The sequence below is a fragment of the Mastigoproctus giganteus genome, chromosome 9 (genome assembly GCF_048544385.1).
Source record: "Mastigoproctus giganteus isolate SK-2022 chromosome 9, ASM4854438v1, whole genome shotgun sequence".
In the NCBI taxonomy this organism is placed as follows: domain Eukaryota; kingdom Metazoa; phylum Arthropoda; class Arachnida; order Uropygi; family Thelyphonidae; genus Mastigoproctus; species Mastigoproctus giganteus.
Window position 1 is genome coordinate 226,202,511 of NC_143583.1, and position 15,633 is coordinate 226,218,143.

Below are 15,633 nucleotides of genomic sequence, written 5' to 3' on the forward strand. Positions count from 1 at the left end.
TCCCTTCTTCAGAATAGAACCATCCAATGTACATAGGAAAGCAAAGGTATACTAGACAAATACAAGCAGGCGTTCCACAAGGAAGAGTCCTGTCTGGAATTCTTTTCACACAGCTATCATCTACCCGCTAATACACAATAGAACAAATATGATATCATATGATATGATATCAGATGCGGATGATTTCCAATCATTGCTCTCTTCAGCTTTATAAACTTGTTAGAAACTACTTTTTGCTGATCGCACCATCACCGTCATCACAAAAAGCACGAAGATTCACAAATCTGTCTCTAGTGGTTACCCCCAAGAATCAATTTTGGGTCCCTTGATTTGAAACGACTGAATTTCAAAATGTGCAACAACTTGCGTATGCAGATAACCTTATCATTTTGGTGAATGGAAACTCAAGATCCGATTTAGAGCTCTATGCCAATAAAGTACTCTTTGAACTTAGTCTTAGTCCTCTAAGAACAAATTGAAATTATCCCCAACCAAATCGAAGATCATGATTTTTAAACAGAAATTAGATTATGGCAGACGACCAGTTATAAAACTTGACAAGACATCACTTCCACTTGTCCGAAGCACCAAATTTTTAGAATTCATCATCGCTTTTCCTTTACTACACATATTCAACGTCTGTCTCAAAGTTAAGAGTTTTACCGCAATGCTGCTTCAAATTACCAGACAAGAGTGGTATGTGTGTGTGTGTGTGTGTGTGTGTGTGTGTGTGTGTGTGTGTGTGTGTGTGTGTGTGTGTGTGTGTGTGTGTGTGCGCGCGCGCACTGTTGCTGGCTTGCTGGCACGGGCTTCTTTTGAATGGCTCTAAACTCTCTCTGGACATTCAGTGCGTGACTGTTGAAGTTGGCCATAGTACATGCGTAGTTGTGGCCCACCTCCCCGTGGTGTAGACGGACACTGGGCAGACTCTCCAGGCGATCGCCATCCTGGTGACAATACGGCCAGAAACAACTAAACAACACACACGCTGCACGAACATAATATTACACACATTTCTGGCCTGTTACAGTGCTTTGTAACCATCACAGTGTACAAAGACGAAGTTGAACTTTCGTTCAGGTGCCGTCCTACATAAGATACTATGCATGTCTAAGTACATGTCTACACATGCGGATGATTTAAAGATCTCAACAAAAATAAATTCGACCGATGAAGCAGAAGACACCACAGTAACTATCAACAAGACCTTATCCGAAGTATAGCAGTACCTCACGAAATTTGACCTACAAGTGAACCCCGAGAAATCTGCCTTCATCGTATTTTCACTTATATCCACACCAACCATAATTCGGCTTGCGATTAACGGAGTCCTGATCCCCTGCGTCGAAAAGCAAAGAGATCTGGGTGTGATCTTCGACAGAAAATTAAGATTCCATCATCATATAGAAGAATTCTGTGCTAAATTCAACAAGAAACGATGGTTTGTCAAGCAGCACTTGCTACACAATCAGAACATAAATCTGATAAAATTGTATATCAGGATGATGCTTTTCGGAGGTGTATTATATGGAGTAGAATTGTGGGGCTCGGCTGAAAACACCATAATTTAGCCATTAAAAGCCGCAGAATAGTGACTCCTAAAGTTGGCAACCTGAAAATGTCATCTCCCACCACAGCAGCACACAACACCGATGGCCAAAGCGCTGAATTTAACCAGGTTTTTAGTATTCATACACGAGAGAACACTCATCTTCACTGTAAAAATTATCGCAGGAAGAGTCTCAGCGCCCAACATTTGGGACACCATTTGCTCGCGGATCATCCGCCAGCACATGGTCTCCGCATGGTCCCCAACCAGATCTCCGCTCCACTCCCAAGCTTCTTGCTCTTCCTTCGAGGTTACATTTTAAAGATCGGTGGTTCCTCCCTTATCAGAAGCTCCATCTAGTCCAATCCCTGGATGCTGACTGTTTAAAAGAATAAATAATAAATGGTATAGACGGCTCATCCTAGATCGGCACATGGTCTCCACAACTACCAACTGATCTCAGATCGTTATGGCTGGGCACAAATCTCACAGAAAACAGGACTCAAGGAAACTATTTTTCGTTATCGCAATTTCTATTATTTTAGTTATTTATATTTTGATTACTTTTCCTTCCGAGTCAATATTATCTGCTATGTGAACATTTTTTTTATTTTTTTATATACATAATCTGGCTATAATTTAATATTTATACTCCCGGCAAGGTTATCTTTGCCGCTTTTTACCCCCTGGCATGATGCCGTGAAGTGTATTGTAGAGTCGTTATACCTACGTGTACCGGTGAACTTTACAATAAAGATCTTATTTATATCCAGCTGTCACAAAGTCTAAATCGCCATAGTAGAAGAACAAGACCACCCAATTTTCGAGTCAGTACAATCGCATAGTGAAACACGACAAACGCTGGGGGCAATCTCATATGCGGGCCGCGCACCAACAAAAATCACCTGATCTGGCCTAGTAAATGACTGATCACTCGCGCTCATGTACGCGCTCTCCCAGTAATCTGATCATGTACAGCATATTTAGTATGATTTATTCCATTTCTAATGATTTATATCATCTTTGTATTTCTGTATGTACTTGCTGAAGGAGTTCGTTACTCCGAAAGCTACTTGTTTTATTAAAACTTATTAAATTTAATTAGTTACTGCTTCCACTGGCTCTGCTCTATTCTCTTCTTCTCCTAGCATTGGTGTACACACAAAAAACATTCAATAAAGTAATAGCATGGACCCAAAACAATCGCTTTCGACTCTCTAAACAAAAGACAGTTGGAATACACTTTTGTCGGAAAAGAAATTTACACCCAGACCCAGAACTAAAGCTCGGAGAACAATTAATCCCAATAACATCCAGCACAATTTTTCTTAGACTAATCCTTGATAAGAAACTGACTTTTTCAGATCACATAAAATGTCTTAGAACAAACTGTCTAAAGAAATTGAATATTCCGAAAGTTATATCTACAACAACGTGGGGAGCAGACAGGTACAATTTGTTACATCTTTATAGAACCTTGATAAGATCCAGACTTGATTACGGGGTACCAGTTTATAGCTCTGCAAGACCCAGCGCCTTAAGATGGTTAGACCCTATTCGTACTTCTCCGGTTCAAAGTCTCTATGCTGAAGCCTATGAACCTCCACTCCACCTCAGAAGACATGAACTCTTACTATCCTATGCAGCTAAAATAAAGTGTATTCCAAATCATCCTGTGTACAAAACATTATATACACCAATATGGGAACATTTGTACAGAGTACTTCCAATAGCAAATAAACCAGCAAACATATGCATCAAGAAGCTACTTCCAGTTTGGTCCCTTGATTTCAACAAACTAGCCATCATACGAAACGCACCAAGACCCCCCCCCCCCGGGAAATAACATTACCAATCGGTGATACCTACTTTTAATCTTGGGGAAAACATTCCCTACCTGGAAGCAGCTTTCAACAATTACATGCTGCATATCTAGAGAAATAGCCACAATATGCTCAAATATATACAGATGGATCGAAAACCGATACAAAAGTAGGCGCGGCAGTAGTTTTCTCTGATACTAGAATAACCCAAATTCTCCCAACAGAATGTAGCATCTGCACAGCTGAACTACGGGCAGTGAAGTTAGCAACAGACCGAATATGGCACCAAAAGTTACCTCATAATCTGTCTTCACACACTACCTCAGTGTAATTGAAATAATACAGTGCGACACAAAGAATCTCCATCCAACTCAAAGACAAATTCAAGCGACTCCTTAAAAGAAAACAAAACAGAATCTTTTGTTGGATCCCTGGACATACAGGAATTGAAGGGAACGAGGAAGCTGACCATGCAGCAAAAACGGCAACAGGCACCCTTCCTTCAACCAAAGTACCATATACAGACTAAAGGCATAACACCAAAATGAACAGCAAGGAACAATGGCAAAAAATATGGAGCGAGCAAAATTATAATAAACTCTATCAAATTAAACCAGATTTAAAGAAATGGAAGTCCAGCAAAAGAGATATACGAAAAGAAGAAGTAATTCTGGCCAGGTTAAAGATAGGACATACATATCTTATTCATTCCTATCTACTTAGAGCAGAAGAGCCGCCTCAATGTAATCAGTGCCAGGTGCAACAAACAGTTAAACATTTGTTACTAGACTCTCCAGCCTTTACAAACGAAAGAAAAACAGCCTTTAAATCCCTAACTAAAATTCAATACGCTCTTACTCTAAAAAACATTTTAAGTGAAGAAAATAATATACAAGAGATTTCTACTATTTAAAATTAATAGGCTTTTATAATCAGATTTAAAAGCAAAAGTCACAGTAAATCGATGTATACAATCAAACTCTCCCTCTCAATTAAATACTTTTTGAATAATATCAAATCGGACATTAATTTCAATGGCAATTGCAAGAGATCGGAGTAGAAAGCGCAAAACTTTGGGAGGTGCATTATGGCTATAGAAGCCGATGCGACAACAACTAACAAACAACAACAACCAATAGGATAATAGAAGTAAGAAATTGATTGGAAAGGTAAAGAGCATCCTCAAGAGAGATAGCGTCCACAGCAAACATGACACCAGAAATCAGACAATAGGAGAATACTTGGACATACTGAAGCAGAACCTCCTCGCACTTTTCTTCGATGAGGATAAAACAGCCTTCTACAGGAAACTGGGAGACGATGAGAAAGCAGGAAACGGACCCGAGAAGAAGACGATCGAGGAGTTCTGAGAAGTGAAGTAAGACGATAGAAGTAGAACGGAAGAAAACCAAGGAGGTACAAGAGATGAGAGAGAGAGTGGGAGATTCGAGAAGAAGAAGTAAAACAATCGATCAGGAACACCCACAAATGGTGAACCCCAGGAATTGATATACAGAATAGAAGACATCCACAACTACTGGTACAAGAAGCTCACTTGCACAAATAAACACCTAGCAGAGCAGTTCACACGAATGATAAGGCACCCGGAGACAATCCCGAAGTTTCTCACTGAAGGAGTCACATATCTGAAGCCTAAAGACGAATATACAAGAAACCCTGCAAAATACAGGCCAATCACATGCCTCCCAACGATGTACAAGATCCTGACCAGCTGCATAACCAAGAAGATATCAGACCACAGTGAGTAAGAACATAATTGCCGAACAGCAGAAAGGATGCAAGCGGAGGAGCATAGGACGCAAGGAGCAATTAACCATAGATGCCGCAGTTATGGGGAAAGCCTACAAGAAGCACTGCAACCTATACACGGGCTACATCGATTACCGTAAGGCCTTCAACTCCTTACCTCCATACTCCGGAGATGGCTAATAGAAACCCTGAAGATCTACAAGGTCAATCTAATAGTGACAAACTTCCTAGGAGCAACAATGGCGAAATGGAGCACCACCATTAAGGAGAGAACATCACAACTAGACCAATCCCCATCAGAAGAGGAATCTTTCAGGGAGATGCTCTGAGCGCACTGTGGTTCTGTCTAGCACTCAACCCGCTATCCACCATGCTTAACGGCAGTAAGTATGGACATAAACTCAAAAAAGGAGGAAAGAACCTGTACACTCTCACCCACCTGATGTACATGGATGACATTAAGCCCTACATGGCAACCGAAAAATAACTCCGGATCACCGAAGAATTCATCAAGGACATCAGGATGGAATTTGGTCTAGACAAATGTAAGACCCACACACTGCACCATGGAAAATTACCCGGCCAAAGCTACCTACTGCTGACTGGTAAAGAGATCGAAGCTATGACAGCAGGAGAGAACTATTAATACCTATGAATAATGCAGGGTCAGCAGTTAGAGCACAAGGAATTCAATAAGTGCTTGACCGAAAAATATCATCATAAACTCTGAAGCCTACTGAAAGCAAAATTAAAAGGAGGGAACACAGTTAAAGCCATAAACACCTATGCAGCTCCAGTACTAACTTACTCCTTTGGGGTCATAGATTGGACTAACACTGAGCTAGAGGTTATCATACGAAAGACAAGTACAATGATGACAAAGAGCCGCCAACATCACCCGAAGTCAGCAGTGGAGAGACTAACAATAGCTCGGCAAGAGAGAGGAATGTAATGGGCCTGATAGACCTGATAGAGCAACAGAATACAGTGATAGTTAACCTGACGGATTATTTCGAGAACAACACAGCACCACTCCACCAGGCCATAACGAAGATAGATAAATGGCATACCCCACTCAACCTAAGCAGGAGGGCCCCTCCTGCCCAGATGGCACAAGAAACAAAGTTAGAAAGATAGGCAAAGAAGACACTCCATGGCAGACACTACGATGACCTCCATCAAGATCACATCGATAACATTGCTTCCAATGTATGACTCACAAGGGGGACGCTCTTCCCTGCGACTGAAGGGTACATGCTCGCCATCCAAGACCAGGTAATCAACACCAAAAACTATAGAAAATACATGGCAAAGGAGCCCGGAATGTCAGATGACACATGTTGACGATGCCACCTGGCCTCAGAAACGATCCAAAACATCACAGCTGGGTGCAAACTGATCACCCAGACTGCGTACACTCATAGACGCGACCAGGTAGCCAGGATAATACATCAGAAGCTAGCGGGAAAATACCAGTTGGCCAAAGTAAGTGTACCATACTACAAATACGAACCACAGGCAGTACTAGAGACCCCAATCCACAAGCTGTGCTGGGACCGCGCCATAATAACGGATAAGATTATCCCGCACCACGGACCGCCGGACATAACCGTTCTGGACAAGATGGAAGAGGCTACCTACCTCATTGACATAGCGGTGCCCAACACTAGCAACGTCCAGAAAACCCATGAGGAAAACATTAGGAAGTACACGCAACAGGAGATCAAGGAGACGTGGCATATGCAAGAAGTAACGACCATCCCGATCATCGTGTCCTTTTTTGTAAAGAGGGGTAACAATCATCGTGTCGACCACCGATTAAGCTCTACGTGGCTTGATGACCACTTGATGAGAAAGACCCTCATAGCAGCCCATCAGCAATAGGTATCCCAGAGAACACCTACAAGGAACTCCAGGAAGTCGCAATCCTGAACACCTGTAGGACAGTCAGAGAGTTCCTCGACCAATAGTAACACCAGACATAATAAAACAACCGCCCTGTGTACTTGGTAGCAGTACCCATCACGGAGTGGAATCCCCCAATTAAGGGAAAATAATATAAGATCAACAACAATAATAATAATAATAATAATAATAATAATAATAATAATAATAATAATAATAATAGAATAATAACAGAGCCACCGACAACAGCTAGTTCCTGTGGGACCAGCTCATTCTGCCTTCGGGATTGCCGCTGTGTTCCCAAGACCATACTACAATAACAATCTTTTGATAAATAAGTATTCTCGTGTATGAGATAATCTCTGTATTCTTTAAACTCATAAAAATTATTTGTCCTAATTTTTATAGGCATGTCTACTGTTAGTGCTTTTTTGTATTGTCTTCTCGTAAATATTCCTTGGACTCGGGGGGAGGTACCATTGGACTGAAGATGTGCAAATGTGACCCCAATCCGCAAAGGAGGATCAAAGGGAGACACAAGTAATTACAGACCTATTAGTTTAATTTCTCTTCCAGGGAAGTTAATGGAGGCACTGGTTAAAGAAGCACTTCACTAATGTTATTAGTGGAGTCCCGCAGGGTTCATTGTTGGGGCCATTGTTGTTTTCTGTATTTATTAATGATATTGATCTTGGTATATCAGGCTTAAAGTCCAAGTTTGCAGACGATGCGAAGGTCGGCAGGGTTGTTAATGACACTAATGACAGTATGCTGCTGAATAAGAAAAGTTGAGAAGATGGACTGAGAGGTGGCAACTGAACTTTAACATTGATAAATGTAAAGTACTGCATATGGGAAGCAGTAACCCCAGAGTGACGTATCAACTGTGTTGTGTCAACATATCAACTGTGCTACACTGATAGTGGTAATTGTGCAGGGTAAACTTGGGGGTAATTGTGCAGTCAAATATGAATTTTTCTGAGCAGTGCAGACGGGCTGCAAGAGTAGCTCATAGTGTTAATGATATACAGGAATATTTCTAGTAGGGATAAAGAGGTGATCATCCTCTTGTATAAGGAAATGGTCAGTCCACACCTTGAGTACTGTATACAGGTCTGGAGGCCTCAATTTAAGAAGGATGTAGAGCTGTTGGAACGAATACAGAGAAGGGCAACAAGATTAGTGAATGGAACAAAGGGTTGCTCCTACGAAGAAAGGCGTTTGCAGATTACCCTGTCTGGAGTCTAGGCACCTGCGAGTTGATCTGATTGAGGTTTACAAAGCCTTGAATGGTTTGAGCATGCTCAATATTGATGGGATTCATCCTCTTGCTCAGAATAATCGCCTGAGGGCGCATAAATTCAAATTGAGGAAACACAGTTGTAGGATAGTTGTGCGGAAGTTTGCCTTGAGCCAGCGGGTGGTTGATTGCTGGAACAAACTTCCGACTGTCGTGGTAGAAGTTGATAGCTTAAACAGATTCAAGGCAGAACTAGACAAACATTTGGAGCGGGTGGATGGATCAAATGAGAAGGGTGATGTGTGTGTGTGTGTGTGTGTGTGTGTGTGTGTGTGTGTGTGTGTGTGTGTGTGTGTGTGTGTGTGTGTGTGTGTGTTTTTTTTGGTTGATGTTATGTAAGCTTTATTTCTTGCATCATGTGTCCTTGTTAATGCTAATATTTTACTGACGGTTAGAAATAACTTCTTATGCCGGCTGAAATTGAAATTACAAGAACTATTAAGTTAGGTTATGTTAGCAGAGGCTCACATCTGGTGAGTATGGGCTTCACAAACCCAGGGTTCTGAGCTGGATATCTCTTTTGTGGTGATTCCTCTCTCTCTCTCTCTCTCTCTCTCTCTCTCTCTCTCTCTCTCTCTCTCTCTCTCTCTCTCTCTCAGGGTAACTGTCGAAATTTTTTTGGCTTGTGCAGCATAAGCTTCAGACTTTCTTGCATCTTATGGCTTATAATAATAATAATAATTACTGACACTACAATTGACGCCACCTAGGGGCGAGTTTGGAACTAGGCGAACGTTCCATCATCCCTGTATTGTACTGTGGTATACATCGGTACTTTTAATTTGTTAATTCGTGTGTTTGGTTTGGAATTTACAATCAGTTCGTGTATTTATTTTTATTTTACTTTTTTTTTTTTTTTTTTGAAGAAAATTTAATCAGAGACGATTGAATATTTAAAATGGTCGTATATTGAAATCTTTGAATTTTTTTCTGCAACTGTGAGCTCCATTTCTGTGCTTTAATCAGCCTAGAATTGTGTAAAATTATTTGGCTACTTTAACCTGGGACTTCCACCTTATTATCCGCTCTCCGAATTCTGCTTCTAGTTTCCTCTAAGAAGAGGATGGTAAACAAGTTTGTTAATTTTAAATCATTACGTTTGATTTAAGTTGTCAGATAGCAACTTAGGATATGTGCACTTCTGAATCTGAACTTACGGTATCACTTCGTATCGATACGTTAATACAAGTAATGTGTCGTGACTAAAGTAAGGATTCATATTAAAAATTCCAAAGTAAACTTAATCAGACTAGAAAAGCATTACTGCAAGGAAAAATTAAATATCCTTGCGATGGTAATTAAAATGAACTCGCGTCTTAACATTACAGGAACTGCACAAATTTGCTTATCTTTGTATTTAACTGAATATTTAGAAAATTTCATTTTAGAAAAATAAATAAATAAAAATAAACAAATAAATAAAATAGTACTACACCACTTCTCTTTACGGAATCTTTTTGTTAGCCAAAATTTTTATTTTAGCAATTCCTGGTAACATCACAGGCTTCCTCTATTCTTGAAGGATATTGCCACTTATTTTTGATTCACCGATGTTTCATCAGATATATGAATTTTTGAGATAGGTATTCGCCCATGTTATCACTAACACTGGTGTGAAATTTATTCTAGTATTCTCGAGTTTGTTGTTATGGAATTCAGATGAAGGAATGATAAAATTGAAATTTCTGTGAATGCCGGATATGTCAGGCGCTCACATCTGGTGAGTATGGGCTTGGCAAACCTAGGGTCCTGAGCTGGATATCATCATTCTTCTCTTTCTTGAGAAGAATGATGGAATCATGGAAATTTTTTTTTTTTTTTTGGCTGGTGCAGCATAAGCCTCAGACTTCCTTGCATCATATGGCTAATAATAATAATGTGGCCCAGTACTGGCCGTAGAAAATATACAAATAATTGAATAATCCTATTATTATCACTGAAAATCACAAATGTGGTAAGTCACAAGTTGTGAAATTAATATCCCCTGCTTAGCTTTCTTCAAAACAAGTATATAGGAATAGACTGAATATTGAATCAGATTTCAGGATAAAATTGGCTTTTGCTTGACATAAATTTGCTGTGGTACTCCATGGTGACATTCTGCTGGATGATAGGCTGAATTAAACATTTTAATTAAATTTTTTAAATTACAATGTTTAATTCAGTTTAATTAAATATTAAACATTTAGTTTTATTCTTAGTTATTTAAAAGCTATGAAGTGCATGTGTAATAACTAACATTGTTATAGTAAATTTATTTGTTTTTCGCCGACCAGGCTAGCCTGGTGGGTAAAGTGTCTACCTGGCAACCCAAAGGTCGCAAGTTTGAATCCCACCTTGGGCTTGGATCAAAGTACTGCAAAAACCTTAGGAGGTGCATTATGGCCACAGAAGCTGATGTGCCAACAACTACCCAAAAAAAAAAAAAAATTTGTTTTTCTTCATTGTTTCTTTTTTATTATATATTTGTAATTTAGAGCCACAAAATGAAGATACTAAAAAACAGGACACCAGCTGTATAAAGTTTGGGAACTCCTGATTTACATATTTTGTAAGCTGAATGATAATAAAAAATTTACCTCACAAAACAGCAACAATGTGGACAATAGTAAAACTGAGAAAGTTTCTTTTCTGCACATCCACCATATTGCCCACTTATTTTCCAATCAGCAAACATCATTAGTAAGTCTGGGTATTTTGGACACAATGCACCTCACCCACATGTTCCCATACAGATGTCTCATTACACATGAGACAGATGTATGAGAACACAATTGGGCTAACAATGGAAGAACCCACCCAAATGTTCCATGTGGGCTAGGCACAGTTTTTTTTGACTGAAAGGAGAAATGGAAGATTCAGCCTATCATCCAGCAGAACGTCACCATGGAGCAAAAGCAACAGACCATACAATACAAGGAGGTAGCACAACCCAGTTCACTGTGGACCATGCTTCAGACACTAACAGAGCCAAGTAATTCTGTTGACAGTTCATCCCAAGGAAGTGTATCTATTGTGTGGGAGCGGAAGACACTTGAAATGGATGATTCCTAATTCTGATGATTCTTAATTTCAGTTATACTAAATGGATGGACAGGTGTGGATTTGGGGTAATCAACACCAAACTGTTGAACCATGTTGCAAGAAGGGGGTGTGTTGGCATGGACAGTGAAAATATGTTGTTGGTTATATTTTTAATGGGAGACCATGTTATTGACCAAACAGCACCTCATTGGGGATGCCTAGGCCGAGTTCCAACCCCCATGCACTTGTTTGGGGTGACTGTTTGCCCAGACATCTTTCAGCTTGTCTTGCTGAAAGATGCCTTCCACCAAAGCATCTTTCAGCAAGACAACACTTGGTGCCATAGGGTTGCAATGATGTTGGATTGGTTTTAAACACATTATGGAGAGTTCTTAGACCTCCCATACCTGTCAAATTAGGCTTAATCTGAGCCTAAATGAATGTGTCGGATGTTGTGGAACAAGCCATTTGGATCCCAGTACTGTCAACTAATGGTAAATGTGGGATGCAGTGTGGTTGACATGGATTATCATGCCATCCCACTACCCTCCTCCCCCAAGTGGATGAGCCCTTGCATATTTTTTTTTCTGTTTATATTTCAGTATTTCTTTTACATTTGCATTAAAAAACATGATCACTTTTTCTAGCATACAAACAAATCTGATTGCAAATTTATTTACTTTATGCACTTTTTCTTATTATTCATATAATGCAGGAAAAACCCCAACATGTTTTGTATTTTATTTGCATTACAATTAATGCACAAAGAAATAAAAATCAAAACATTGTGATAAGATTGCACATTACATAATGAAGATAAATGATAAGTATAGTACAGTAGAGACTAAAGAACACAAATGAAAGTAAATTTTTAAAAAAATTAAACTTCTTTTTTTTACAGTAAGAAACATGATTTTAGCCACTTTCACTTATCAACTTGCTATGATTCTATTGTTACATTTCACTGATCCTCTTTTGTGAAATGATTAAATAGTTTGGTCCTTGAGGCCATCAGAAACATTCTCTCAGGTGTGTAAAGCTAGGCTTGCTACCCCGGAGTCGGAAAATCTGATGAAACTGATAGTCAGGTGACCCTCAAGTCAAGTGGATCGAATTTCAATGAGATCTGTTCGTACTGTGACAACCAAATCCTCTGTGTGCACCTTCACATGGTGGGATAGTAACCATGGGTATAACCCCCATGTGCAAGTCCTGAAATATGACACAGTATACTGAAGGTGACCATCCAGGTGTGAACCAATGTTGTTGTTGTTATTTGGTTTTTAGGAGCATTAGCAACTAATGCCATATTGCTCCGGGGATATACGGTGAATCTTCCGGGGATATACGGTGGTCATTGCCTGACCTTTCTGCATCCTCTGTATTTGGGTGGCTCACAGGCTCGAACCCCGGTCTAATCAAGAAGCGTGTGCCACGCACTGCTGCTCCTGCCCACCTGGCTACAGAGGTGCCTGTGAACCAACATAAGCAGGGATCAAGGTGTGGCACCACACAAAATAATGCTACCACTCTGTGTCACCAGGCAATACTAGGTATTAGATGATGCTCATCAGTTGATCATCATATACCATCATCTGAAATATTGTATATATTTTGATATATACAATATTTTAGTATCACAGTAAAAAGATGATTCTCATACCATTACTTAGCTTATTGGAGGCTTGAACTGGTGGAACCCATGTTTGGTCTCCAGATCAAAGCTCTGGCAACTGCCCCATCTCTTCAATCGTGCAGTATGATTGATGTCTTTTGAGGTTATGATGGACATCATGGGGAGAGCCAGTCATCCTTACAAGGATACAGTTCTAAAACGGTGTTTGTATGCCGGCCACTAGATAATCCACCAGACCAAACCTTATATCATGAGAGCCTTGTTGATCAGTTCGGCCCTGGAAAGATTGTGCAAGGCTGAAGGGGTAGATTTTTTTCAGCCTGTAGAAGTAGTCTCTCCTGTTAACAGGAGAGACTACTTCTACAGGATTGGGATACACTTAAATAGAAAAGGTGCAAGAATATTTTCTGATGCTATTGAGGCAATGTTAGGTGGGTCGGAAAACTACTAGCTTGGGGGTGGGAATACAAAGACTAATAGATTAACAGTAGCCACTGGCAGAGGTGAAAGTGATTCTTGCACTGCTTCTATTGGAATGAGCAGCAGCCTGGAAAACAAGATGCAGGATATTTCAGAGACTGCTGGGAGTCATTGGGGTAAGGTTAACACATAGGTTCTGTTAGGGTAGCTAAGAACAGGAACAGGTGCATGTACACCAATGCTAGGAGTTTGGTAAATAAATTTGATGAATTTGAGGTATTGCTCAAAACATCAGAGACAGATACTGTTGGGATATCAGAGACGTGATGTCACACAGATATAAGGAATGCAGAACTGGAATTTGGGGAGTACAATGTGTACAGAAAGGATAAGAAGGGAGGAGGGGTTATACTATTAGTTAAGAAACACAAAATCGAAGGAAGTGAAGCCAGTCAACATCACTGGACAGTGCAGTGTCGAGTCAGTTTGGTGTGACATAAGCATTGGGAGATCAAAATTGAGAGCAGGAGTGTGCTATAGGCCTAATGACTCTGATGAGTATAATAAGAAACTGTACAGGGAAATAGAGTGGGCCAGTAAATCAAAGAGTCTTATAATGGAGGATTTTAATTTCCCAGATATTGACTGGAATTTGTAGGTTGGTCACTCACACATTAGCAAGGCATTTGTGGATTTATTGGATGATTGTTTTCTACATCAGCATGTTTGGGAGGCAACTAGAGGGAGTAATACTCTTGATTTGATTATCAGTAATGATTCTTCATGCATTAAGAATCTGCAGATAAAGGAACCACTAGGTGGCAGTGATCACAGTGTGCTGAAGTGGGATTTACTCAAAGAGGTAACTACCATCAGGGGTAAAGGGAAGGGTTTTTGCTTTCATAAAGGTGACTACGATGGTCTGAGACAGTATTTAAATTCTATACAGTGGGACCAACTGATGATTTTACCAACAGCAAATTCAAAATGGGAAGCATTCAAAGAACTTATCTTGGAAGCTACTAGGCATTACATACCAACTAAGAAATATTGTTCATGATTTAGGCCTAAATGGATGTCAGATGAACTAATGAGACATATGACAGAGAAGAAAAATGCATGGGATACATATAAATTAACATGTGACACAGAAGCCTATGACAGATATAAGCTGATCTGTAACCAAGTTACAAAGCAGGTTAGGCAGGCGAAGGCAGATTACGAGAAATCTTTGGCAAGCGATGCAGAGAAAAATAGCAAAGAGTTCTTTACTTATGTAAACTCTAGAAGGAACGGGATGAATCAGATTGGTCCACTTGATATCGATGGTTCAACAGTTGATGATCCTGCTCAGGTAGCTAACAAACTAAATGAATATTTTGCATCGATATTCACCCATGAGGAGTTATTCAGCGAGGGGAATGCCAGAGGCGTATTCAACTCTGGCAGTAAGCTAGATAATCTTGTAATAACCAAGAGTAAAGTGGAGGAGAAATTGTTGAAGATAAACACAAGAAATGCACCTGGGGTGGATGAGATATATCCAGTTATATTAATGGAGGCAGCAAAGGAAGTAAGCACAAACACTTAGCCATAATTATGAGAGCTTCCTTGGACTCAGGGGAGGTACCCATAGACTGGAAATGTGCAAATGTGACCCCAATTCACAAAGGAGGATCAAAGGCTGACACAAGTAATTATAGACCTGTGAGTTTAATTTCTGTTCCAGGAAAATTAATGGAGGCACTGGTTAAAGAAGCACTGCAGGATCATCTAGACAAGACTTCAGTTATAGCTCGGACACAGCATGGTTTTGTTAAGGGAAGTCTTGCCTGACCAATTTGATTGGATACTATGATGCAGTCATAAAAGAACTGGATGCAGGGAATAACTTAGATATTATATACTTGGATCTGCTGCACATGGAAGACTGCTGCACAAATTGGAGCAGTGTGGCATTGGATGGGATTCTGCCTCTTGGAGGCAAATTGCTGCTATGGATAAAGGGGTGGTTGAGGGGGAGAAGACAGAGAGTGGTAATCAATGGACACTGCTCATCGTGGACTAATGTTATTAGTGGAGTCCCTCAGGGTTCAGTGTTGGGTCCATTATTGTTTTCTGTATTTTTAAATAATATTGATGATGGTATGTCAAGCTTAATGTCCAAGTTTGCAGACAATACAAAAGTTGGCATGGTTGTTCAGGA

At 40.0% G+C, this 15,633-nt stretch overlaps 1 protein-coding gene across 1 annotated transcript in view; it reads left to right on the plus strand.

Moving 5' to 3' along the window:
• Positions 1–8,797: 8,797 nt before the first annotated feature.
• LOC150081148 (vacuolar protein sorting-associated protein 26B-like) overlaps positions 8,798–15,633 on the plus strand; it is a 202,775-nt gene continuing 195,939 nt past the window's right edge. The window contains exons 1-2 of the mRNA XM_090380943.1: positions 8,798–8,820; positions 9,058–9,118. Coding sequence (XP_090237069.1) covers positions 8,798–8,820; positions 9,058–9,118 — 84 coding nt within the window. The remainder of the gene's footprint in view (positions 8,821–9,057; positions 9,119–15,633) is intronic.